Source organism: Budorcas taxicolor, chromosome 7 (assembly GCF_023091745.1).
Source record: "Budorcas taxicolor isolate Tak-1 chromosome 7, Takin1.1, whole genome shotgun sequence".
NCBI lineage: Eukaryota > Metazoa > Chordata > Mammalia > Artiodactyla > Bovidae > Budorcas > Budorcas taxicolor.
In genome coordinates, this window is record NC_068916.1 from 109,251,274 (window position 1) to 109,278,621 (window position 27,348).

The window sequence follows — 27,348 nt, forward strand, 5'->3', positions numbered from 1 at the left end:
CGCCTCTTTGAGACCCCATGGACGACAGTCCCTGGAATTCTCCAGAACACTGGAGGGGGCAGCCGGTCCCTCCGCCAGCGTATCTTCCAGACTCAGGGATCGATCCCGGGTCTCCCACGCTGCAGGCGGACTCTTCACCAGCCGAGCCACCGAGAGGCACTGGGCCTTTAGAAACGTCTCCCAGCCCCAATCTGATTAGACGCGTCCGTCGGGGAAGCCCGGGCTAAGACTTCCGCGTCCCCTCACTCCCCCGGCCGCCGGGCTTCCCCACTCGGCCCCGCCCCTCCAGGCCCGCGGGAAAGCGAGCGCAGCGTCTGCTAGTCGGGGACGGCGGGAACGCGGAACCCAAGTGTCGGTTCCCCTTCGCGTCCCGCGGGGAGCTACTTTTCAGCTGCACCGAAGACAGCCTCCGCTCGCTCGATTGGCAGCGAGCACCGGAAGCGGCCGGGCGCCGGAAGCGGCGGCCGAGGGTTGTGCTGAGGCAGACGCGCCGACGGGCACGGGCGCGCGGTCTCGCAGGGACGGTAGGCGCGAGGCAGCCGTCGACGGTCGCGATGGAGCGGGGCCCGGGCGAACGCACCGCCAGCGCCCTTTTCGCCGGGTTCCGGGCCTTGGGGCTCTTCAGCAGCGACATTCCCCACGCGGTGCGGTTCAGTGCGCTGAAGCGCCGGTTCTACGTGACCACGTGCGTGGGCAAGAGCTTCCACACCTACGATGTGAGTGCCCCGGGGTCGCGCCGCCTTCCGCCCGGGCCGTCCGTGTGTGGGCCGCACATGCCGTCCGCCTGCGACGAGCTCCGGCGGCGGTCGGGCTGGGGGAGGTCCCGGGGAACGTCGCAGGTCTGCGGCAGAGGTTGGAAATAAATGCGGCGAAGGAAACTGCTCGCCCGCCCCCTTTTAATTAGAGTTGTAAGCCATTTCATTGTGCGGTTCCTGCGGAGAACCGCGTTAGAGATGCGGGCTAAAATCCACTGGGATAACGGGAGGGTGAGATCAGTTACGGTTTACGCGGCTCTCCACATTTGTTAGCAGACTAATTTCCCTAAACTTCCCCTGAGCATCTGTTTTCTGCCACCATGACAGAGTTCAGCGGTGCCATCTCCTCGAAACCTTGCCGCGTTTCTTTCCAAGAAGAATGTTCGTTATTTTGTAGCACCCTTACATGGACTAGGAAACTAGATCTCAGAAAAAACTGTTACTTGCCCAAGGCCTTCCTGCTTGTTACTGATGGTTTTTCCTCTAAAATATATCATCAGTCTTTGAAATAGCCTTTTGTTGCTGTTTCTTCTTTCGCCTTCTCTAGATGAAGGTATGCTTTGTGAAAGGTGGGGCCTTACTTGAGAAGGTTAAAACTAGTCAGTGTTAATTAAGCACTTTTCCTGGAAACTGATGTAAAGTTGTACTCCTAGAAAATACAAGCTTTCCTTGAAGTATTGTGAAAATCAGGTGGATTGTTAGCAAGAGGAACTGGTTGTTGGTAGCAGGTAGAATTAGTGGAAGAGCAAGTGAGGAACGGAAAGGGAAGGCCATCTCAGCGATGGAGGCGGTGCTGGTGATAGCACCTAACGCTTATTGAGGATTTACTGTATGACTGACTCCATTCTGACTCTTCACGCAAATTTTACTCATTGAATCCTTACAATAATGCATAAAATTAGGGACCTATTTTAATCTTTAATTTATAGGTGAGGAATTTGAGGTACAGAGTGGTTGAGTAACTTTCTCCAAGTCACATAGCTGGGTCAGTAACCATAGGTTGGGGCCCACAAACTACGGCCTGCAAGCCAGTTCTGCCAACATTTTGTTTTTGTATGACCTATCGTATTTTTATTTTTGTGTCTGTGTGTCTACTCTCAATTAAGAAACAGATAATTTAATTCATCTTCAAGGGCACTTTTAGTCTTACACCCTTCTGTGCTCTATGCTTCTGAGCTAGATGGTTTTGACGTTTTTAAATGGCCGGGAAATAATCAAAATAAAAATAATATTTCACAGCATATGACAGTTTTAAAAATTATTATTATATATCCATAAATCAAATCTATTGGAATACAGTCATGCATATATATATATATATATTTTACCATATGTGGCTGCTTCTGTGATGTATTATCAGTTGAGTGATGGCAACAAAGACCCCACAGATTGCAAAGCCTTAAAATACTTATTACATGACCCATATACAAAACTACATGATGCCTACCCTTCCATCACTGATGAAATAGTAGAAAATATAAATTTTCCTAATAATGAGAATGGGCTTCCCTGGTGGCTCAGATTATAAAAGAATCTGCCTGCAACGCAGGAGACCTGAGTTCGAGCCCTGGGTCAGGAAGATCCCCTGGAGAAAGGCATGGCTACCCACTCCAGTATTCTTGCCTGGAGAACTCCATGGACAGAGGAGCCTGGTGGGCTACAGTCTGTGGAGCCTCAAAGAGTTGGTCACGACTGAGTGACTGAACTGAACTGAGCGACTAATCTGCTAATAATGAAAATTAGTATCATCAGTAAGTGTCTTTTTAAGGAAGGACCGCATAGTAAATTTATGTATGAGGTTAGAGTTTAATCTTTAAGTGCTAAATTATTATTATATTTTTGTTAGTAAAAATTTAATCATTTGTTCTCTTTTTTAAAAACAGGTTCAGAAACTTAGTCTGGTTGCAGTAAGTAAGTATAGACTTTATCCTGAATTTGTGCATGTTTAGTATCTTTTAACATTCTTTTAAAATTCTGACTTAAATTTAAGACTTGTGAAACATAAAGACTTAGGCGTGTATTTATGGTAAACGTACATAGCTAACAAAAACATCCAGGACAGGATTGTTTGTTACTTTCAGTTGTCATTTCTCTTTGGTCTTCTTTAAAATAATTCATCTCTTTCTTTGTGGTTTACAACATTGATATTTTTAGAGTAGTGTAGGCTAGTCTTTTTTAAAGAATATTTTTCAATTTGACTTTTTCTGATACTTCCTCATGATTAGATTCAGGTTCTGCAGTGTTGCAAGAGTAGCAAAGAAATGATGCTGAATTCTCAGCGAACCATATCAGGCACATGCTGTTGCTTTTTCCTGGCAGTGAAAACTTTGATCATTTGGTTAAGGTGACATTTATCAAGCAGCTCCTTTTGAAGACTTGCCCTTGTAGCTAATAAATTTAGTAAGCGCATGTGGTAAGGTACATTGAAAGTGAAAGTGAAGTTGCTCAGTCCTGTCCAACTCTTTGCGACCCCATGGACTGTAGCCTACCATGTTCCTCCATCCATGGGATTTCCCAAGCAAGAGTACTGGAGTGGCTTGCCATTTCCTTCTCCAGGGGGTCTTCCTGACCCAGGGATCGAGCCCAGGCCTTCCTCATTGCAGGTAGATGCTCTGCGTCTCAGACGGTAAAGCATCTGCCTGCCACGCTTACACGTTGGAAGGAGAGCTGTGGCCAGCCTAGACAGCGTCTTTAAAAGCAGAGACATTGCTTTGCCAGCAAAGGTCCATCTAGTCAAGGCTATGGTTTTTCCAGTGGTCATGTATGGATGTGAAAGTTGGGCTATAAAGAAAGCTGAACACTGAAGAATTCATGCTTTTGAACTGTGGTGTGGGAGAAGGCTCTTGCGAGTCCCTTGGACTGCAACGAGATCCAACCAGTCCATCCTAAAGGAGATCAATTCTAGGTGTTCATTGCAGGGTCTGATGTTGAAGCTGAAACTCCAGTACTTTGGCCACCTGATGCAAAGAGCTGACTCATTGGAAAAGACCCTGATGCTGGGAAAGAGTGAGGGCAGGAGGAGAAGGGGATGACAGAGGATGAGATGGTTGGATGGCATCACTGACTCGATGGACATGGGTTTGGGTGAACTCCGGGAGTTGGTGATGGACAGGGAGGCCTGGTGTGCTGCGATTCAAGGGGTCACAAAGAGTCGGACACGACTGAGCGACTGAACTGAACTGAACAATGAGGAAGACCTGGGTTCGATCCCTGGTTCATAAAGATCCCCTGGAGAAGGAAATGGCAATCCACTCCAGTACTCTTGCTTGGGAAATCCCATGGACAGAGGAGCGTGGTACGCTGCAGTCCATGGAGTTGCAAAGAGTCGGACAGGACTGAGCAACATCACTTTCACTTTAAATAGTCTTTACTATTCGAAGTTTCATGTACTGCTGACTGTCATTTAGTCGTGATTCTCACCTGAGTTATTAGTAGGATGATTATCAAATAGTGGTTTTCTGATTCTGTCATTCCATTGTAAGAAGGAGTTTTCCTTTTTCCCACATTTTGATATTTTCTTGCAATGGAAGAATTTTTTTTTTAACTCTTCTATGGAATGAAGAGCTTGCCAGGACTGAGAGATTCTAGTTTCACCATCAATTGTGATCTTTGTAAGAAAAACAGAGCTATATGAATTTAGAGTGTATGTCTGATAAATTTTATTTTTTAAAAAGATTATAGAAGGCTGTAGAAGGGCAATACTAAAATGATAAACCTATAAAAATAGTATTTGGAAATGTAATAACAGCGTGAATGACACTTAATTCTCTTCTGTTTCAACGGTCCTGCCCCCAAAATGGGAAATAAAAAGTACAAGCCCATGTGACCATGGTAGTGAGAGAGGAATCAAGAAATCCTGATGAGAAGCGGCTGGAGGTGACAGGCATGTTTACCTTGGAGAAGACTAGGTGGAAACCGTGCTATTCACTTGAGAGGGTCAGAGTGTAGAATATCATGGATTTTTTTTAAGTTACTCCAAATGGTGGGGTTAAGAGTTCTCAGTTTTGATCTACTTTTAAAATATTCTGAAGTTGTTAGGAGTTTGATGTTGCTGAAGGCATTCACGTGGAGATTAGATGACCATCTGCCAGAGTTTTGTGTATTTGAGTGAGGATTTTTGTCCCCAAATAACCTCAATTCTTCTCAATTCTTTAGGATTATGTTCTTGTGTCCGCAGATACTGGACATTAATTCTCTTAGGGAAAGTCAAGGTGATGTCATATTTTCAATGTGATTGTTGTCATTAGGTGTCTAAAATAACACTGAAGTCTAAATTTTATGCTCTGATTGCCATACATACGTATTTTTAAGTTATAAGAAGTTAAAGATGTTAGATGCGTAATTGAAGTTTGTATTTGTTCCAGAATCTTAAATATCTTTATTTCTTAAAAAATAGGTTTACTTCTTTCATTTTATATTTCTTTTTTTCCAGGTAACTCTCTCCCACAGGACATCTGCTCTATGGCAGCTGATGGGAGGTTAGTCTTTGCTGCTTATGGGAATGTTTTCTCTGCATTCGCCCGTAATAAAGAGGTTTGTATCATTGAACTGTTTTGTATTTTGCAGTCAGCGATTGATTGTCATGGTGTGGGAGGGAACTTTAATGTTGCTCTTCTTCATCTGAGACACTCTCGACGTTTTTTTTTTGTTTGTTTTTTAATGTATAGTCACTTTGCTGGAGGAAGAGAAAGTTGATTTCATCAAATTTTCATAATCAGTTAAAAGTGATGCTTTGGTTCGGTTTTCTTTGCCTGGGACCAACCTTAGAATCATCTGGGCAGCTAGCTGCTGCAGCTTGTTCGTTTCCAACCAGGTCCCATCTCTGGAGTTTTCTACTTTGTTTATTTGGTTGGGGTAGGATTCAGTCAGTAGTATTTTGAAAATATTTTCCTAAGAGATTCACATCTGTACCACTGCCTTATGTGAATTGATTTTTTTTGTTATGAGCGTCATAGCCCATGACTCATTTTCTAAGACCCAGGTGCTTGTTGCCTACATAGAAGAAGTTAGGTCCTGTGCTCTCTCCTAAGGGAGGATCTTTTCTTGTCTTAATCTGCTCGTTGGTTTCTCACTTTGTCCTGGGATGACTAATTTGAGAGATGACCTGGTGCTAGTGGTCCAGAATGAAAGGGAATGTGGCTGTGGGGATGGCTAGATAGCCAGGTGATGGAGTTACTGTACTTCTCAAAGTCTGACTCAGGTTAATGATGTTTGTTCCCAGCGTTTTCCATCATCTCTACCTGTGGCAGAGGAAGGCAACTTAAAGTTCTTTAATGGGAGTTTTTGTTTTGAGAGTCAATAAAAGTTTTTTTTTTTCTTTGTAGAAAGTCAGGCTCCTTTTTTTGTTCAAAATATTGCAATTTGTAGTTTTTCTGAGAGAGCAATGTACAGATTAGGAGTAGAAAGGTATCGGAGACTGTGAACTGTAGGAAACTGTTAACCATCCATAGGGCCAGAAGGAGAAGGAGAAGAAACAGGGTTCCTGGAGCCTGCTGAGAACTGAAACTGTAGGGGAAGGGACTGTAATTAGTGCGGGTGCAGGGACTGCTGTCAGGGAAAGAATGTCTGTGTCCAGGCAAAGCTGTAGGGAAGTCGTGTCCTGTATCGCCCTCCCTTGTTTCTGTGGAAGCCAGCTGGTGGTGGCTGTAGAGGTTAGCCTTCTAGAACATCCCACTTTTCCAAAATGCATGGAATTGTGTTGGCTGGCTTGGCTAAGGAACCCAGCTCTTTGGGTGCCTTCTCCCTAAGCTTGGTTGAAAAGCTGAGCCTCAAAAGATCTCATTTCTGTGTTCCTAGCCCATGTTTCCTAATTGGACTCTCTGGGGGAGCAGGTGAAAATGTGATTCCTTGCTGTTTGTTGATCTAACCTTGGGTCGTCAAAAGTTGGGCATTTCTTAATGTGAGCATCTTATCTTCCGGATTTGTGTGGGGTTTTTGTTGTTGTTGTTGTTAATATGAATAATATTACATGATGAATGAATAATATGAAATTCTTTTGAATTTTGACATTGCAGGTAGTGCATACCTTTAAGGGTCATAAGGCAGAAATCCATCTTTTGCAACCCTTTGGGGACCACGTTATCTCTGTGGATACCGACAGCGTTCTTATTATTTGGCACATATATTCAGAAGGTAAGAAAACCCATTTATTACTTTATCTTGGAATAGTATGTGTGTAACTAAAATATCTCTTTTAAGGATGACTTAAACCTTCTGTACCAGAGGTTTCACATGTAAGCAGTAAAAAATTTTTAAGAATCTTTAATGTGTATGAGGGAAAGGGGTTCTAAGTAAAAAATTGCTAAGCAGCTTTAATTAGCTATTTGAGCTGTTCATAATGCTTTGCATTATAGCTCTCCAAGTTTAATGACATGATATTTTCTCTGTGGGGAGAATTTTGGTGTATACTTACACCTGAGTAATACTTGGTTTGTATTTTCAACTTGTAATAGTAAACTTGAAGATCCAGTCATCTGAAGGAAAATAAACATCTTTTTTCTAAGAATATGAGTCAGTGTCCTTTAATTGTGATTTTCTTAAACTCTGTCACTGTGCTATGTTTGTAGGGCCGTGTTATCACCAAAGGTTAGGATTTTTTAACCAGAGTAACCCCAGCTCTTGTAGGTGAAAGACTGTGGGGCCTGACATGAGTTAAAGCTTGTACGTTTCTGATCTGTGTGCATTTTTAGCGTTTGCTACCTCTTGATTGACTCATCTTTTGAGGGAGAATGTTTATTTTTAGTAGAAGTCTTAGGGATTGCCCTCCTGGCAGTCATTCCATGTTCTTGTTCAGATTAGCCACTCTTGTTTTTCCTTTGCCTGAGTGGAGGGAACAGAATTTCAAACATAGTCCCTATGTAGATGGATATTAAAAGGCCTTTTATGAAGTTAGAGAATCTGACTCTTAAGAGTTCAGCCAGCTTTCTGTTGATACTGGTACTCAGCTCTATGTTCCTCTTGGAGCAGCATGGTGTCTTCAGGGAGCAGTTTGTAGTGATCTTAAGTAAGACTGCTAGTTACATATAGAGGCAAGGATCTTTTAAAATAATATTTAAGTAAAAGATTCTGTAATTCTTGTCTGTTATCTATGCTCCTTAACCTGGGGTACACATACTCCTGGAGTAAGCAGCAGCCAAATAGAATGAAACTAAAGTTTAAGAGAAGTGTTCGTTCTCTGATACTCAAGTTCATTAGGAAATTAAGTGAGAAAGTGTTTTCATTATGGATGAACTGTGAAGTGGAAAACAAAATTCACATGTAGGAATTTTAAGCATGTGATGTTCCAAAAAATGTTTTGATCTTGCAGCAGAAGACAGCAGGTTGTGCCATTTCCCACTCAGCACAGCTGCAAGTTCTTTCCTCCCCTCCGCTTGAGGGTCTCCTGTGTAACTATGAGAAGCCCTGTTTTCAGTTTCGTTTAAGTTTTCCTCTGACTTTTTACATGTTTGAGGAGCAGAGGAAACTCTTTAGGTTTTTGCTCCTTCCCTCCCATGCGCTTGATTTGGAACATTAGCTGCCTCTTGATCAAATTATAAAACTACTAAGTCTGATCCGTTAGTGTCATTTTTTTTATTGAACTCTTATTTTCATCCCATAAACCAGTTTGGCAGTGGGTAAAATTTTAAGTAGGATTGATATTAGAACTTTTAGAAAATTCTTGATAATCTAACTAAATTTGCAAGTTGCCCCTTATCACATAAGTTAGTATATGTCTTTGGTTTATATTAGTACATAAATCTTTGCTATGGTAGATTTTAAGTGCTAAATATATGGGTGTATGAAAAATATCTTAAACTGTTTTATTTTATGTATTATTTATAACCTTTACTTTTGTAGAAGAATACCTGCAATTGTCTTTCGATAAATCCGTATTTAAAATTTCTGCAATTTTGCACCCAAGTACCTACTTGAATAAAATACTTCTTGGCAGTGAACAAGGAAGCCTCCAGTTATGGAATGTAAAATCCAAGTAAGCTCTGTATTTACAACATAAGTGATTCCTGCCTTATCCTCGTCTATTACTCCCTAAAACATTCTTGAAGTCTCTCAGTTCTCCTTTATATCTTTTTTGGAGAGTTTTCAGTAAATACCTGTTCTTGGGGTTGTTACTCATGGAATCACATATGTGAAAACTGGGATATGGTCCTGGAACATGGTAGGCAGCTTCATAAATGCTCATTAAATACTATATACTAGTATCCTGAGTCACTATAAAGAATTCATGAAACTGTAATGAAGGCTTTAGTACACAAGATCAGAAAAATAATTGAGATCGTCACTGAAGAGCTTTTAGTTTTCAATAAACTGAAACGTTAGATGGCGACGCAAATCAGTGTTTATTTAGTGCTAGCATTTAGGTATGGTTTTCACGGTAGAAGCACATTCATCTTCAAGCATAAACATGAGGGATGTCTGTAATATTGTTAGTATAGCTAGGGGGCTAGATAAATGATGGTGAACACCTCTGCCTGTTACTTGTGCATTTATCCAGAGAAAAGAGTGGCAGCTCAGTTTTCTTTATAATCATTAAAAGAGCATCAGAAATATCTGAGCATCCAGAGTTTCCTTTCCAACGCCCTACAGATTCGAAAGGGAAAATAAGATTTTCAGAGGTTTAATGTTTATCCTATTAATTATTCATTTTAAATCAGTGTTTCTGTTCAGCTTAACAAATCATTGACTACCTATTCTGTAATAGGCTAGGAAATAATGATGGAAATATTCTGTGCCCCAAAGTTATTTCTTTAGGTTTCTTGTGAGAGTGCCCTAATCTGTGCTTGAAGAATTTAATGTGTGAATAAATGCTTTATTGCCATTATGACAATCTCAGGTGTCTCTGCTCTGTAAACTGTCATCCATGGCTTGATTCTGGAGTTCAGAGCAGCATCACTGTTGCCATGTGGCAGTCCTGTGACATGCAGGTGGTCTTGTCAGTTCAGTTCAGGCGCCCAGTCGTGTCCAACTCTTGGTGACCCCGTGACTGCAGCACGCCAGGCCTCCCTGTCCATCACCAAGTAGGAGTCCTTTTTTGTGTTAGGTTTCCGATATCACATTGCGGTAAAAAGTGAGATCTGCCTGTATTCTAAGATTTTATTTTAAATTGTATCTGTCACATAAAATCGTTTTTACTGATGTATTTTTTTTTCTTTCTCTTTTTAATTTCTCCAAGAGGCTGCATAGTATCGTACTTCTTAGCAGCTTAGGATCTGAGTCTCTCTGGGCTCTGTCAGTATTAGCCTTGTAATCTTAGCTTAATTTTTTCATGTAATTAAGTTTCTTAGTTTCTTAATCTGAAAAATGATGCTGTTTATGTCATAGCATTATTTTGAGTATTAAATAGATTAATATGCCTACTTAGAACAGTGTGGGGCAGGGTAAGAACTTAATAAATAGTTACTATATCATTTTTTAATATGTAGTTAATTTTCTCCCCCCCCCAAAAATAGCTTTCAACTATTTTTTCTTTTGTAGTAAACTTCTATATTCATTTGCGGGATGGGAAGTTGGAGTGACAGCGCTTCAGCAGGTTAGTATTTTTCTGTAAAGTTAGATAAGAAATGAAGGCAGTAGTAGGATCTTTCAGTTTCAGGGCCCAACCATATGTGTGGACCTAAAGGCACAATAATGTATAGTCTAGTTTTTTACAAATATTACCCTAAAAAACAGTTTTGGAAATAGAATTGAAAACAATGCCTTTGCCTATAAATATTTGTGGAAACCTTTTTGCCTAGAATTAGTCTCTTAATTCTGTGATTGGTGTGGATCCATGTTTACCAATCATTTTGTAAGCATAGAGAGTCCAGTGCCTTGGTCAGAGTGGAGATGAGGTTTTTTTTCAGTGAAGCAAGTGAGTTTGTAGGTCATACAGAGAACTTTGTCAGTGTGTTGAGATTTCTGGCTTGAGCTAATGGGTCTGTTCAGTTCAGTTGCTCAGTCGTGTCTGACTCTGTGACCCCATGGACCACAGCATGCCAGGCCTCCCTGTCCATCATCAACTCCCGGAGTTTACTCAAACTTATCTCCATTGAGTCAGTGATGTCATCCAGCCATCTCATCCTCTGTCATCCCTTTCTCCTCCTACCTTCAATTGGTGCCCAGTGTTAACTATTTATTAGATGCTGGACTCTTCCAGATATAACTGCTTTTTGTCTTTATGAGTTTGTAGAACTGTATGTCTGAATGGCTGTATTGCTGCAGAGAACCGTACACGTTGGACACATATACAGGCCATGTACCTTGTCTTTTCAAATATCCATTGCTTATACCTGCTCGGTTTATACACATTCCTCATTGTCTCACTTCCATCACCTTGCTTTGCTTTTATCTACCCAGAAGATCCCAAAGGTGATGATTAGGGTCTTTGAGGGCCAGCCGTCATATTTGTTTTAGTATCCTCAGCTTATACACAGGATCTCATGCATAGTAGTTACTTGATGGCAAATTAATTACATGTTTTAGCCTGATTTCATTTTGTGATGGTATTGGACATTGATCTTGTGTTCTTAAATAGAGAAACATAGTATAGAGTCTGTATGTAATACTGTTGTATAAAATGAAGATTACAATCATAGACTCTTAGAGCTGGAACAGACTAATTGTATAACCTGTTTGCCTTTTAGCATGGGTTATAGGTTTTTCTTGTATTCTTTGGCTAGACCATTCTTCACTTCCTTTGTAGTTGCCCTTTTCTGTTGCCATGCATGTGGCGAGCCTTCATGTGTTTTCTAAGAGTTGTCTTTTTTCTATTTCCATTCAGGCAGTAGTGACCTGTATTGATTTCACATATCAGCTCCTTTTGTATTATGGCTGCTTTCTTAGCAAGTTAACTATGTTTGTGGATGGGGGAGTGATGATGACTACCAGACTGAAGCTGGGAAGTAATTTGGAAAAATCATTCCTCAATACTTCCATGCCAGATATCAATTAAAGTATGCCAGAGTGACAGTATTCATTGTTTTTGTCATCTCCAGAAATATATTCCATTATTAATACTTATTTTGGTAACACATAAATAATGATGTGATCATCAGTATTAAAGCTATGTGATTAAGAAAATAAGAAGTTGAGTCATTTAATTTTCAGGCACCAGCTGTGGATGTTGTCGCTGTTGGTCTCATGTCGGGTCAGGTTATCATTCACAACATTAAATTTGATGAAACGTTAATGAAGTTTCGTCAAGACTGGGGACCTATTACTTCGATTTCATTTCGCACAGGTAACTCTCAACTTGTTTAAGGATGAAAATTAAGAACACTTCAGATGTATTACTTTGAAGTTCATAGAAATTTTCTTAATATTTGTTTATAATTTAATAGAAATGAATGAAATACTAGAATATAAAGAGCCGAAGGAATATTGGTAGATTATTGGTATATAGTCTTTTATTTTAAATTTATATTTATGGATGAAAAGAGTGGAGAGAAGTATTGTTAAGTTTAGTTGTTTGGTGGTGCATGGTTTTCTTAGTGTGTTCTATCTTAACAACAGATGGTCACCCAGTAATGGCAGCTGGAAGCCCATGTGGCCATATTGGACTCTGGGATCTAGAAGACAGAAAGTTAATCAATCAAATGAGAAACGCACATTCTACAGCGATTGCCGGACTAACATTTCTCCACAGAGAGCCGCTTCTGGTCACAAACGGTGCTGACAACGCTCTCAGGGTACTGTGGTTATTACCACCTCCCTTTGGGTTATTACAAGCCTGCTTTAATGTATCAGCCTGAAACCTAGCAGGTGAAGGGAATATGGGATAAGACATTGATATAGATGAAATAAAAGGCGTAGCAGATTGCCTGATTTTCATGAAGTGAGAGAGTTGTGCTGTGCTCAGTTGTGTCCGACTCTTTGTGACCCCGTGAACTGCCACTCGCCAGGCTCTGTCCATGGGATTTTCCAGGCAAGATCATTGGAGCTGGGGAAAGTTAGGCCGCTCATCTTTTCCCTAGCCTGTGCTCCAGGGTCAGCGGTCTGCAGGCATCACCCAGTGCCAGTAGATTTATGCAGAAGGTGGTTTGACTGCTTGCCGGTCACTTGTGGGAAAGCTTTACTTGTCTTCATTTCTTGGCAGATATGGATATTTGATGGTCCTGCAGGTGAAGGCCGGCTTCTGAGATTCAGAATGGGACATAGTGCTCCTCTTACCAAAATAAGATATTATGGACAAAATGGACAACAAATTCTTAGTGCAAGTGAGTTTCTGCTTTGTGCCATTAGTTTAATTCAGCAAGTAATGAGAGCAAAGTATTTGATATTTATTAGGTTTGGTATTTGTACATTTTTAGATTCAGATGTCCCTTTGAGTAACTTGAAAATCTGGGTAAAATGAGGTGATTGTTTTTGAATACTTCAGGAAACACTAGCTGATATTACTTTTATTTGGAACATCATTCTATTTAGTCATCGTTGGAGTCAGAATGGACAAATTCCAGAAATGTGGCCCTTGCCTGTTCAGATAATCTGCTGGCATTTATTAGCACCTCATTTTATCCTTTGTTTTTACTAAATGGCTTTCCATGGGCAGTTGAATATTATAAATGAGGTAGTTACAATCAGCTTCCTTTTAAAGTGCTGCCAGCTAACTTCAAGCTTTTTATAGAATAAGTGTCATGATTCAAATGGTCCATTGTTTTGATGAAGCTTGATTAGACATTTTCTGTGTATATCAACAGGTCAAGATGGAACACTTCAGTCATTTTCCACGGTACACGAAAAATTTAACAAGAGCTTGGGACATGGTAGGTTGTTGCAAAATGGAAAAAAAAAAACTACTGGTCATAAAAAAGTTCGTCTCAAAGAGTCTGGGAGATAACCAGAGGAGGTTTCATTACTAAATTTCCTCTCTCTTAGGATAAAATAAAATTCCCTTATATGAAAGAGCAGCGATAAGATTTGTAACTCAGCATTGCTGTAGAAGTGGTTCAGGTGCTACTGCAAGATTGAAGAGTTAGGTATCTCAGGTGGTAAAGACATGATGCTGCCACCCAAAAGACATTGGTGATGCAAATAGAGCCATCTGCTCAGTTCAGGTCAGTTGCTCAGTCGTGTCCGACTCTGCGACCCCACGGATGGCAGCACACCAGGCCTCCCTGTCCATCACCAACTCCCAGAGTTCACCCAAACCCATGTGCGTTGAGTTGGTGATGCCTTCCAACCATCTCATCCTCTGTCGTCCCCTTCTCCCACCTTCAGTCTTTCCCAGCATTAGGGTCTTTTCTAATGAGTCAGCTCTTCGCATCAGGTGGCCAAAGTATTGGAGTTTCAGCTTCAGCATCAGTCCTTCCAATGAACACTCAGGACTGATTTCCTTTAGGATGGACTGGTTGGATCTCCTTGCAGTCCAAGGGACTCTCAAGAGTCTTCTCCAACACCATAGTTCAAAAGCATCAGTTCTTCAGCTCTCAGCTTTCTTTATAGTCCAATTCTCACATCCATACATGACCGCAGGAAAAACCATAGCCTTGACTAGACAGACTTTTGTTGGCAAAATAATGTCTCTTGCTTTTGAATGTGTTATCTAGGTTGGTCATAACTTTCCTTCCAAGGAGTAAGCGTCTTTTAATTTCATGGCTGCAGTCACCATCTGCAGTGATTTTGGAGCCCCCAAAAATAAAGTCAGCCACTGTTTCCACTGTTTCCCCATCTATTTGCCATGAAGTGATGGGACCACCTGCCATGATCTTAGTTTTCTGAATGTTGAGCTTTAAGCCAACTTTTCACTCTCCTCTTTCACTTTCATCAAGAGGTTCTTTAGTTCTTCACTCTCTGCCATAAGGGTGGTGTCATCTGTGGAATGCAGAATTTAAAGATGGAAAGGAGCTTACAGGAAGCATCAAAGTAAGAAGAGTCCCATCTTTCTGCCTGAAGGGATTTTTTAATTCTCTATTCATGCCCTTGATTTTATCATATGAAAGATTTTGTTTGTTAAACAAAAATATTCAGGCTTATTTATAATTAAACTTTTTTGGAAGTTAATATCTTGGCTATTCATATATTTATATACCAGATGAATTTCAGAACCAATTTTAAATCAACATCCACAATTATAATTCTTAGAATCAAACTGGAGAGATTTGATATCTTTAAGAATTGTCTCATCTAGGAATATGATATATCCCCATTCAAGGGGATGTCTTTAATGTTCCTCAGTGAAGGTTTTTCGTTTTTCTCTTATTGGTCCTGCACTTTTTAGATTACTCAGTGGTATTTTATATATTTTAATATAACTTGCTAATTTTTTTTTGCTGATATTGTAAATGCAGTCTCTTCGTTTTTATTCTAATGCAGTTTTCAATACCACTAAGATAGTTATAATAATATAATCTTTATTTTAAAGATTTTTAAATGGGAATATCTTAAACTTTACATATAGAGTTCAACGAATTTACATATAAAGTGCAGCGAATTAGCTTTTCTCTTATATACATTTTTCATTAAGAATTCATAGCTATATTCCCCTCTCACCTAACCCCAGGGTTAATAAACAAAAAGAGAGTCAAACGTAAAGGACTTCAGAATACCATGTCAGTGAGACTTCCACCTGTCACGGAGTTTGCAGCTGGTAAGAAGCTTCGTGTTGTGTTTCGAATTCTGCCCTGTCATTTATTTCCTTCTGTGTGTTTCTTTCTTTTCTCCATTTTAGTAAATGTTTTTACAAATACTGATAAGCATCTAGAGGGTCACTCGAATATATTTCTTTATTTCTTTCATTTAATAACTGTTTTAGCAAACAGTAGTAAGAATCCAGGATGCATCCCACATGCATGCAAGTCTTGTGTGAAGACCGAAAATGACTTAGTTATAATTGGAACTTGTTATGTATGAATTCTAGGCTTTGTTCTCTCTAAACTATAATAAACAATATTTACTAATCTCCTTTGTAACTCTTCTAATTTATTCTCTCATAAGCCTGGTATAAGAAAGTCACTCATGTAGAAGGTGAGAACTGATAGTATGGCGCTTTGGCTAACTTAATTAGGGTCTGAACACACTGCGGGCTTAGTGAACAGTGCCACTGGAGCAGTGCATCATTCCGAGAAACAATTTTAAGAAAAATGTAGGTAGATGATAAGACTGTTGAGTGAAGACTGTCATAGAAATAATTGTTTATCACCATTTCCATTTATAGCAACCTGAACAATAATTTTTTTTTTTTACTTTAAGTACCCTTCTGTCATATGCTCAAAAATCTTTCAGTGACCCCTTAATTACCTTTTTGGATGGAATCTTCTCTCCTTAACATGGCTTTTAAGACTGTTGGTAACGTGGACCAGTGGCTTTGCCCTTCTCCCACCCCTCAGGAAAATACTGCATTTTCTTGTTGTGCTAAATTTTGTTCAAGTTACGCTGGGCCCGTCTGTGTGTGTCTCAGTCCCTCTCCTCTCCACACCCCCGATCCATTATTTTCTACCTGTTTTGCTTCTTTCAAGGAGCCATTTACTCCTCTCCCCAGATCTCTCAGTAAACTCCTGAATACTCTTAAAGACACTTGATCTTACTGTACTGTCTTCTAATCAGAATTTCTTGTTCGATTGGAAACTCATTGTTAGCAGGAATTACCTGTTTACCATACTGTATCTTAGTGCTGAATTATAACATAGAGTATTAAATGCTTATTAAATAGGTGAATGAATGAGCGATTTTAATTATGTTTTAGAGGAAGCTCGTGAAAGTGACTGGGATGGTATTGTTGCTTGCCATCAGGGTAAGCTCTCCTGCTCCACCTGGAACTACCAGAGGTCCACCATAGGCGCTTACTTTCTCAGGCCAGAAGGGCTGAAGACAGACAGCACAACTGCAACAGTGAGTGGCGTGTTTGCAGGGCCGCTTCCTCCTGTGAAACTGTCCTGTGGTTGTCTTATTAAACTCAGTTTTATTACTGGCAATATTTGTTGAAAGAACAAAGAACATAGTTTAACATTTTGAAATTATTCCCTAATAGTGTTAAAGTTTTCCAGCTTGGAGAGAAGCTGGAAATTATTTATGTAGATTATATATATATTTATTATAGATTTTAAGATTTAAAATTATTAGAATTTCAATAAAATCTTATTATGATTTTATTAAAATCTTTAAGGTTTTAATTTATATTTTATTTATTTTAAAATAAATATATTTTATTTAAAACATTTTAAAATTTTAAAATCTTTAAGATTTTAACTTATTAAAGATTTAAGTTAAGCTTTGCTAGACTAGATATAGTATATTGGTTATTTAAATTTTCTGTTTAATATAGGATCACTGAGCATACCCTTTGAGGGGGATTTCCGCATTTATCAGTATACTTTCTTACCTGAATTATGTTGAGTATATAGTAGTATATTCAATGAATGTGAATCTTAAGGTTTCTTCCTTCCGTTTCTCTTTCAGTGTAGGAGTAAGATTCAGGTAAATCTTCACTGAGTTAAAGATGTAGAAGTTATTTATTTGTCTGATTGAGTACTGTCTAAGCCTTTTTTAAATATAGTTTTCTAAATGCCACTGTTAACTTATAACTTCTTACTCTATTAATATTTTATTTTGTTTTCTATTGATAATAATGTAAGTTTTCTATTGAATTCAGATTTTAAGCTATACAGAAATGATGTCAAATTTGGTTTGCAGAATTGTTGCCTCTGCTTTTTCAAAATAAGTTTTACTGATATAAAATTTACTTACCATGAAATTCACTCATTTAAAATGTATACTTCAGTGGGTTTTAGTGTATTCATAGAATTTTGCTGTTATCAGCAAAATCTAATCAGTCTAATTTTAAAACATTCTCATCACAAAAAAAGAAACCCTCTACCCACTAACAATAATCCTCATTTTCTCACTTTTCCACCCATCTCCCCATCCCAGGCAACCTCAATGCCTGTTCTGGGTGTTTCACACGGATAGAATCATAATACATGGCCTCCGTGACTGTCTTCTTTCACTTAGCATGTTTTAAGGTTCATCCATGTGGTAGGATGTATCAGTACTTCATTCCTTTTTGAATACTGTTCTGTTTTGTAGATAAAACCACATTTTGTTTAGCCATTGACAGCTGATAGATAGATAGTTGTTTCTAGTTTTGGGGTGTTATAGATAATGCTCCTGCACAAGCTTTTGTGTGGACATGTGTTTTGTTGTCTCTGTGTTAGTACCTTGTTAGATCACCTAACATAATGTAACTCTGTTTAATGTTTTCGAGGAACTGACAACCTGTTTTCCAAAGTGGCTGTACACTTTCGTATCCCATTAGCAGCGTATGAGTTCCAGTTTCTGTGTGTCCTAGGCAACACTTGTGCTTGGCTGTTCCTTTGGATTATTGCTGTCCTTGTTGTTCAGTCACTTAAGTTGTGTCCCCCTTTGCAGCCCCATGGACTGCAGCACACCAGGCTTCCCCTGTTTATCCCCATTTCCTGGAGTTTACTCAAACTCATGTCCATCATGTCAGTGATGCCATCCAACCATCTCATCCTCTATCGTCCCCCTCTCCTCCTGCCTTCCATCTTTCCCAGCATCAGGGTCTTTTCCAATGAGTCGGCTCTTCACATCTGGTGGCAAAAGTTATTGGAGCTTCAGTTTTGGCATCAGTCCTTCCAACGAATGTTCAGGACTGATTTCCTTTAGGATGGACTGGTTGGATCTCTTTGCAATTCAAGGAACTCTCGAGAGTCTTCGACAACGCAGTTCAAAAGCATCAATTCTTCAGTGCTCAGTTTTCTTTATGGTCCAATTCTCACATCCATACATGACTACTGGCAAACCATAGCCTTGACTAGAGGGACCTTTGTTGGTAAAGTGATGTCTCTGCTTTTTAATATGCTGTCTAGGTTGTTGATAGCTTTTCTTCCAAGGAGCAAGCATCTTAATTTCATGGCTGCAGTCACCATCTGCGGTGCTTTTGGTGTTGTCCTAGTAGGTATAAAGTAGTTTATCACTGTGGCTTCTGTTTCATATTTTCCCAATGATTTAACAGTGTTGAGCATCTTTTCATATGCATTGAGTCGGTGATGCCATCCATCTGTCTCATCCTCTTATCACCCCTTACTCCTCCTGTCCTCAATCTTTACCAGCATCAGGGTCTTTCTCTCACAGTGGCTTACTAGCCACTTATATGTCTTCGGAGAAATGTCTGTTCATATTACTTGCCTATTGTCTAATGGAGTTATTTATTTTTTTGCTCTTGAATTCTAATAGCTCCTTATATATTTGGGATACAGGTCCCTTATTGGATATATGATTTGCAAATAGTTTTTCCTGTTCTGTGGGCTGATGCTTAGTGGGTAGAGAATCCACCTGCAGTGCAGCGGATGGAGGAGATGTGGGTTCAAACCCTGGGTTGGGAAGATCCCCTGGAGAAGGAAATGGCAACCCGCTCCAGTATTCTTGCCTGGAGAATCCCATGGACAGAGAAGCCTGGCAGACTACAGTCCAAAGGGTCACAAGAAGAGCCGGACACAACCGAGCGACTAAGCACACACGTTCTGTGGGCTCTTGTTTTCTTTTCTTGTTGGTATCGTTTCAGCATAAAGGGGTTTTAATTTTGAACTCTAGCCATTTTTGTCGTTTTTTGAAAAACATTGCCTTACCCGAGGTCATGAAGATTTACTCTTGTAATTTCTTCTGAGAGTTTCATAATTTAGATCTGTAACCATTCTAAGGTTAATTTTTGTGTATGATATCATATAGGGGTCCAAGTTCATTCTTTTGCCTTTGGATGTCTAGTTATGTCAGTGTTATTTGCCCAAAACACTATTCTTTTCCCATTGAATGGTCTTGGTACCTTTGCCAAAAATTGTCTGACGTGAATGAGGGCTTTTTTCTGACTCACAGTTCTCTTCGGTTGCTCCGTTGAGTGAGTCTTGTCTTTTTCAGCCGGTATGACACTGTCCTGAGTATGGTCACTCTGTAGTAACGGTTTTTAAAATCAGGATAATTGAATCTTCCAGGTTTTCGTTGCTTCAAGGCTGTTTTGGCTGTTCTGGTCTGCTGCATCTCAGTGTGGTCGGCTTGTCAGGTTTTGCAAAGAAAGCAGCTGGAATTTTGATAAGAGATCTTATTGATTACACACCTCAACTTGAGGAGTATCACCATCTTAATATTACTTCTGATCCATAAACATGAGATGACTTTGCATTTAATTAGATTTTTAATTTCTATTACCAGTGTTTTATAGTTGTCAGTATACAAGTCTTATACTTTTTTGGTTAACTTTTTCCTAGTATTTTATTCTTTTCAATGCTGTTGTAAGTAGATTTATTAATTTCATTTTGGATTGTTTTTTGCTAGCATATGGAAATATAATTGATTTGATCCTATTTTGTACAGGTTTTTTTTTTGTCAGTGTGTATGCTCTGTTCTCCATAGTACAAAACTCCACTCTTAAACTTTTATTTCTGAGCCATACAGATTCTATCTTAAACTTCTCAAGTTTACCTGAACAGATGAGTAGCCATTATAATAATAGTAGTGTAAATAACGATTACAGCTAACATTTTTTGTGTGCTTACTTTGTTCCAGACTCTCTGCCTGGCACACGCTATTTTATATTATTCTCACAACAGTCCTATGATATGGAATATTGTTAGCCTCTTTTTATAGACAGTAAAATGGAGGCTGAGGCTTAATATAATGAGTAATATGCCCAAGGTTAGTAAAACTAGTACTGAGTGGAAAACTGGGATTTGAACCTCAGACCACTCCTTCTAGAACCTATATTTTTAACTCTTAGCCTATAGTGATCACCCACAGAACGGGGTGTGTGTGTGTGTGTGTGTGTGTGTGTACATACAATATCTATACACAGAGACAAGCACAATGATACTTAGCTGGTGCTGCGTCACTTGTCTGGCAGAGTTAGCTCTCTGGAGCAAAGGCGGTAACCAGTATGCAATAAACCAGTGTTCATTAGAAATCCAGTGCACAGAGTACAATTTTTCACTCACAGGTAACCCTCTCACCTTATTCATTTTTCCTTTGTTGTGCTGTCTTAAAAAAATAGGTTAGAAGCCATCCTGTTAACAACAATAAAGCCTATTAAAATAAACTCAGGTTCCAAAAAGTATAGCAGTCCCCCATCAGTGGTTTCAGTTATTCAGCTTCAGTCTGAAAATACTGAAAAGAAAATTCCAGAAGGACACAACATATAAATTTGAAATTGTATGCCATCTGAGCAGCGCTGCCCCACTCTGTCTGATATCATCTTTTTATCTAACACGTCCGTGCTGCACACACTGCTGGCCCAATAGTATAGGGAGAAGCGCACACAGAGGACGTGGTACCGTCCGCCGTTAGGGCACCCACTGAGGGTCTTGTACCGTATTCTCTGGGGATGTGGGGGACTAATGTGTAGCAAGGCCTTCAGGACCATCATTACTTACAGGCTGTGACTGAATGGTAAAGAATCTGCCTGCCTAATGCAAGAGACGTAAATTCAGTCCCTGGGTCAAAAAGATCCCCTGGAGGAGGAAACGGCAACCCATCCTAGTGTTCTTGCCTGGAGAATCCCATGGACAGAGGAGCCTGGTGGGCTACTGTCTGTGGGGTTGCAAAGAGACACGATGTAGCGACTAAACAACCACAATATAGCCTAGTATCTTCATTAGTTCCTAAGAGCATGACTGTACAACGTAGTGTATATTTCTGAGTTATTCAAAATAGGTAAAATTATGTTAGTTTTCTTCTTAGGAAGACAGAATACTTTTTTAAGCTTAGTCCATAATTTCTTATATAAAAATGTTTTCTAAGAAATATGCTATAATTACCTAGAAAAATTCTAGGAATCAGCGAACTAAAATGGACTGGAATGGGTGAATTTAATTCAGATGAACATTATATCTACTACTGCGGGCAAGAATCCCTCAGAAGAAATGGAGTAGCCATCATCGTCAACAAAAGAGTCTGAGATGCAGTACTTGGATGCAATCTCAAAAACGACAGAATGATCTCTGTTCGTCTCCAAGGCAAACCATTCAATATCACAGTTATCCAAGTCTATGCCCCAACCAGTAACGCTGAAGAAACTGAAGTTGAACGGTTTTATGAAGACCTACAAGACCTTTTAGAACTAACACCCAAAACAGATGTCCTTTTCATTATAGGGAACTGGAATGCAAAAGTAGGAAGTTAAGAAAAACCTGGAGTAACAGGCAGATTTGGCCTTGAAATGCGGAATGTAGCAGGGCAAAGACTAATAGAGTTTTGACAATAAAATGCACTGGTCATAGCAAACACCCTCTTCCAACAACACAAGAGAAGACTCTACACATGGACATCACCAGATGGCCAACACCAAAATCAGATTGATTATATTCTTTGCAGCCAAAGATGGAGAAGCTCTATACAGTCAGCAAAAACAAGACCAGGAGCTGACTGTGGCTCAGATCATGAACTCCTTCTTGCCAAATTCAGACTTAAATTGAAGAAAGTAGGGAAAATCGCTAGACCATTCAGGTATGACCTAAATCAAATCCCTTATGATTATACAGTGGAAGTGAGAAATAGATTTAAGAACCTAGATCTGATAGATAGAGTGCCTGATGAACTCTGGAATGAGGTTTGTGACATTGTACAGGAGACAGGGATCAAGACCATCCCCATGGAAAAGAAATGCAAAAAAGCAAAATGGCTGTCTGGGGAGGGCTTACAAATAGCTGTGAAAAGAAGAGAGGCGAAAAGCCAAGGCAAAAAGGAAAGATATAAGCATCTGAATGCAGAGTTCCAAAGAGTAGCAAGAAGAGATAGCAAAGCCATCTTCAGTGATCAATGCAAAGAAATAGAGGAAAACAACAGAATGAGAAAGACTAGAGATCTCTTCAAGAAAATTAAGAGATACCAAGGGAACATTTCATGCAAAGACAGGCTTGATAAAGGACAGAAATGGTATGGACCTAACAGAAGCAGAAGATATTAAGAAGAGGTGGCAAGAATACACGGAAGAACTGTACAAAAAAGATCTTCGCGACCCAGATAATCATGATGATGTGATCACTCATATAGAGCCAGACATCTTGGAAAGTGAAGTCAAGTGGGCCTTAGAAAGCATCACTACGAACAAAGCTAGTGGAGGTGATGGAATTCCAGTTGAGCTGTTTCAAATCCTGAAAGATGATGCTGTGAAAATGTTGCACTCAATATGCCAGCAAATTTGGAAAACTCAGCAGTGGCCACTGGACTGGAAAAGGTCAGTTTTCATTCCAATTCCAAAGAAAGGCAGTGCCAAAGAATGCTCAAACTACCGCACAATTGCACTCATCTCACACGCTAGTAAAGTAATGCTCAAAATTCTCCAAGCCAGGCTTCAGCAGTACGTGAACCGTGAACTCCCTGATGTTCAAGCTCGTTTTAGAAAAGGCAGAGGAACCAGAGATCAAATTGCCAACATCTGCTGGATCATTGAAAAAGCAAGAGAGTTCCAGAAAAACATCTCTTTCTGCTTTATTGACTATGCCAAAGCCTTTGACTGTGTGGATCACAATAAACTGTGGAAAATTCTTCAAGAGATGGGAATAACCAGACCACCCAACCTGCCTCTTGAGAAATGTGTATGCAGGCCAGGAAGCAACAGTTAGAATTGGACATGGGACAACAGACTGGTTCCTAATAGAAAAAGGAGTACGTCAAGGCTGTATATTGTCACCCTGCTTATTTAACTTCTATGCAGAGTACATCATGAGAAACGCTGGACTGGAAGAAGCACAAGCTGGAATCAAGATTGTGGGGAGAAATATCAATAACCTCAGATATGCAGATGACACCACCCTTATGGCAGAAAGTGAAGAGGAGCTAAAAAGCCTCTTGATGAAAGTGAAAGAGAAGAGCGAAAAAGTTTGCTGAAAGCTCAACATTCAGAAAACGAAGATCATGGCATCCAGTCCCATCACTTCATGGGAAATAGATGGGGAGACAGTGGAAACAGTGTCAGACTTTATTTTTGGGGGCTCCAAAATCACTGCAGATGGTGACTGCAGCCATGAAATTAAAAGACGCTTACTCCTTGGAAGAAAGGTTATGACCAACCTAGATAGTATATTCAAAAGCAGAGACATTACTTTGCCTACTAAGATCCATCTAGTCAAGGCTATGGTTTTTCCAGTGGTCACGTATGGATGTGAGAGTTGGACTGTGAAGAAGGCTGAGCACCGAAGAATTGATGCTTTTGAACTGTGGTGTTGGAGAAGACTCTTGAGAGTCCCTTGGACTGCAAGGAGACCCAACCAGTCCATTCTGAAGGAGATCAGCCCTGGGATTTCTTTGGAAGGAATGATGCTAAAGCTGAAGCTCCAGTACTTTGGCCACCTGATGTGAAGAGTTGACTCATTGGAAAAGACTCTGATGCTGGGAGGGATTGGCGGCAGGAGGAGAAGGGGACGACAGAGGATGAGATGACTGGATGGACGTGATTCTGAGTGAACTCTGGGAGTTGGTGATGAACAGGGAGGTGTGGCGTGCTGCGATTCATGGGGTCGCAAAGAGTCGGACACGACTGAGCAAGTAAACTGAACTGATCTAGAAAAATATAAGTTGAATACAGTTAAATGTGGATGCTATGTAACTATATCTTGACCCAGTGTTGTATCAGTCTTACTGTTTTGAACAGATATCCTATAGTAAGTATTTTCTTTTAGGTCTTAGAAGTCATCTCTTTCCCGTGCCCGGTGGCAGGGCAGGGTCTCTCCAGCCGTGCCCGCCACGTAGCCAATCTCATGTTTCTAACAGAAAGAGAAGACATCTGTTAAGTATTATGTCGCTTCTCTACGTGGTGAAATAGGAGTCCGTTTTACAGAAACTTTGTGAACTGGATGTTTTCCACGCTGTCTTGTGTGTGCTGTGTGTTTAGCTTTGTCCAACTCCTTGCGACCCCATGGCCTGAAGCCCCCCAGGCTCCCCATCCATGGCATGTTCAGGCAAGAAGACTGGAGTGGATTGCCATTTCCTTCTCTGTATATTTCCTTCCTTAAAAAAGAAAAGTTGTAATTAAAATACTTGGGACTTTTCCCTTGAACTGAAACTAATATGGTTTCACTTTTGTATCTGCTATGAAGCAATTACGAAAGTAAAGTAAGGTAATAAGAAATCAGGCAATGGAATGCTTTGACTTTAGCACTGTTGTGAATAAAAATCAAATACCAGTTGATAGGCCATTTAAATTTCAATCAAGTTAATTTTGGTTATATTTTTGCTGTCTTGGAAATATGGATTTCTCCATACTTAGAGAAGGGAGGCAGAATCAAGCAGATATTTTTAATATACCCCAAAATAATTATGTTTAAGAAAATTAATGAAGTAATGCATTTATTATCTTTTTTAAAAAATGAGACAATTGATAAATACTTTGGAAACCGTAAAGTACAATAAAAATATTAGTTACTTTCTGTGTCTTTTGTGTTAATTTTTTTTTCCTAAGGCAGTAGATATAACTTCCTGTGGAAACTTTGCTGTGATTGGTCTCTCATCGGGAGCTGTTGATGTGTATAACATGCAGTCTGGTATGCACCGGGGAAGTTTCGGCAGGGATCAAGGTATCGGCCTTTTTTTTCCTTTTTCTTATTTTTTTTTAAAAAGTATTATAGATAGATAAAAGCCTAATAACTGTCACTGGTATTTATTAAATTCTTGAGTTCCAGGCATTTTGCTGAAGTTGCATATGGGGTATCGTCAACCCTGTGTGGCAGAACACCATATTGAAATACTCAAAGAGAATGAAGTCATAGCTGTATTAAGGGAAAGTGGCTGTTACAGAAATTAAGCGTTTGGTTCCTTCTCCTTGCATTAAACAGAATATCTTAACTATTTTTTGAAACCTTCCATGGCATCAGCCTGATGGTGGATTTTGTTATTACTCACGTAGTAGAATAATTTTCCCTCTGTTCCCTAAAATCCACATTAAAGATTTTAGGGAAGTTGAATAGTGGGAACTTAGATATTCAAATAAAGTAATCACTCTTTGTGTAGTGTTTGGAGAGGCCATTGCAATTCTTATTTCTTTTTTCTTTTAACATATGCTTTAAAGCCCATAAAGGATCTGTTAGAGGTGTTGCAGTGGATGGATTAAACCAGTTGACAATTACAGCTGGTAGTGAAGGAGTACTCAAGTTCTGGAACTTTAAAAACAAAGTTTTAATTCATTCTATGAGCCTCGATTCATCTCCAAATTTGATGCTGCTACATAGAGACAGGTAAAGTTTTTCTTTTAATGATGATGGATTTTCTTCTTGATGTTTTTAGAAAAAGTTCTTAATTTAAGTAAAGTACAGTAGTCTCTTGAACATCACAAGTTTGGACTGTGCGGGTCCACTTATGCACAACTTTTTTTCACTAAATAATTCAGGATAGCACTACATAATCCATTGTTGGTTGAATCCACAGATACAGAACTGTGGACGGGGAGGGCCAACTGTAAAAATTATATGCAGACTTTTGACTGTAGAGGGTTAGTGCCCTAACCCTCTTGTAAAGTGGTCAGCTGTATGTAATTTAACAAAAACCAAACTTTTCATATGAAAGAACATTTTGCTTAACCTCCCCCACAGGTATACTTGATTAATGAAACTTAAATAACTGTGAGATTTTAGTTTCAAGAGGTTTTTGTTCATTTATTAAAACTGATGTATTTGTCTTGCTAGTGGCATTCTGGGACTTGCCTTGGACGACTTCTCCATTAGTGTTTTGGACATAGAAACTAGGAAGATTGTCAGAGAGTTTTCTGGACACCAAAGCCAAATAAATGACATGGTAAAACAGACTTTAGATGTTAAAATAAAACTTGATTCATTTCTATTTCTGTTTAGGTTAAAAATGTCCTAATAATAGAAACTGCTATATTTTAATAGCTTTAAACTCATCATATGAGATGTTCAAAGTAAATAATTTGGAGAGTAATTTTCAAAGTAGGTTTTTTTAAGGAAAATTTAGAATGAAAAGAAGTTTTAATATTTCTCAAGAGGATAATGCCATTAGATTAAAATATACATCCAAGAGTTCATTTTTTCTCTTTAACTCTAAACAAAGCCAGAATGATTTGTTGAAACGTAAGTATCATTTTTGACTTAGTATTAAACTAAGCTGGGAGAACTCATTTCTGTTTCCTGCATGCATAATGAATTAATAGTAGGAGACCTGGCATATCTGATACTTGGTTTATTCTAGTTTAGTGTTATTTCTAGTGTTTATCTTAATTTCAAAAGAGTTTAACTAGTGAATATGTATTTTATCTTACTGCTATGTTCTTACAGTGGGAAATATGGTAAGAAGTACTCAGTTTAAACAGTGTATGTTGAAGACTTTACATCGGTTGCGGATATCTTGATTTACTTGAAACAAATAAATTCCTAGCTATTTAGTGGCACCCCCACAAGCTGCATTTACTTACCAATTCTCACACCAAAAATCTGAATTTACAGTGTGTACCCATTTCCTTAAAAATAGGGGTGAGATGGCCAGGAAATTATGTTGTTCTGCAGATAAGAAATCGGCATAACTACTCATCAACAGAATTTGTTGTGACAGCATCTATAGCGATGAGGGCGGGAGTGAAGTAATTTTGATGAAGTTTCATTTTTGAAAACATCTGTCGGGGCCAACTTGTTCTTCCTATTTCTTTCCTTTCGAGTTGTGTGTGTGGAGT

At 39.4% G+C, this 27,348-nt stretch overlaps 1 protein-coding gene across 1 annotated transcript in view; it reads left to right on the forward strand.

Annotated features, from left to right (window-relative positions):
• Nucleotides 1-476: 476 nt before the first annotated feature.
• WDR36 (WD repeat domain 36) overlaps nucleotides 477-27,348 on the forward strand; it is a 42,102-nt gene continuing 15,230 nt past the window's right edge. The window contains exons 1-15 of the mRNA XM_052643605.1: nucleotides 477-716; nucleotides 2,639-2,666; nucleotides 5,188-5,288; nucleotides 6,770-6,887; nucleotides 8,592-8,724; nucleotides 10,227-10,281; nucleotides 11,838-11,970; nucleotides 12,243-12,418; nucleotides 12,826-12,946; nucleotides 13,427-13,492; nucleotides 15,229-15,315; nucleotides 16,411-16,556; nucleotides 25,129-25,243; nucleotides 25,735-25,900; nucleotides 26,348-26,456. Of these exons, the coding sequence (XP_052499565.1) occupies nucleotides 555-716; nucleotides 2,639-2,666; nucleotides 5,188-5,288; nucleotides 6,770-6,887; nucleotides 8,592-8,724; nucleotides 10,227-10,281; nucleotides 11,838-11,970; nucleotides 12,243-12,418; nucleotides 12,826-12,946; nucleotides 13,427-13,492; nucleotides 15,229-15,315; nucleotides 16,411-16,556; nucleotides 25,129-25,243; nucleotides 25,735-25,900; nucleotides 26,348-26,456 (1,716 nt within the window). The 5' untranslated portion in view covers nucleotides 477-554. The remainder of the gene's footprint in view (nucleotides 717-2,638; nucleotides 2,667-5,187; nucleotides 5,289-6,769; nucleotides 6,888-8,591; nucleotides 8,725-10,226; nucleotides 10,282-11,837; nucleotides 11,971-12,242; nucleotides 12,419-12,825; nucleotides 12,947-13,426; nucleotides 13,493-15,228; nucleotides 15,316-16,410; nucleotides 16,557-25,128; nucleotides 25,244-25,734; nucleotides 25,901-26,347; nucleotides 26,457-27,348) is intronic.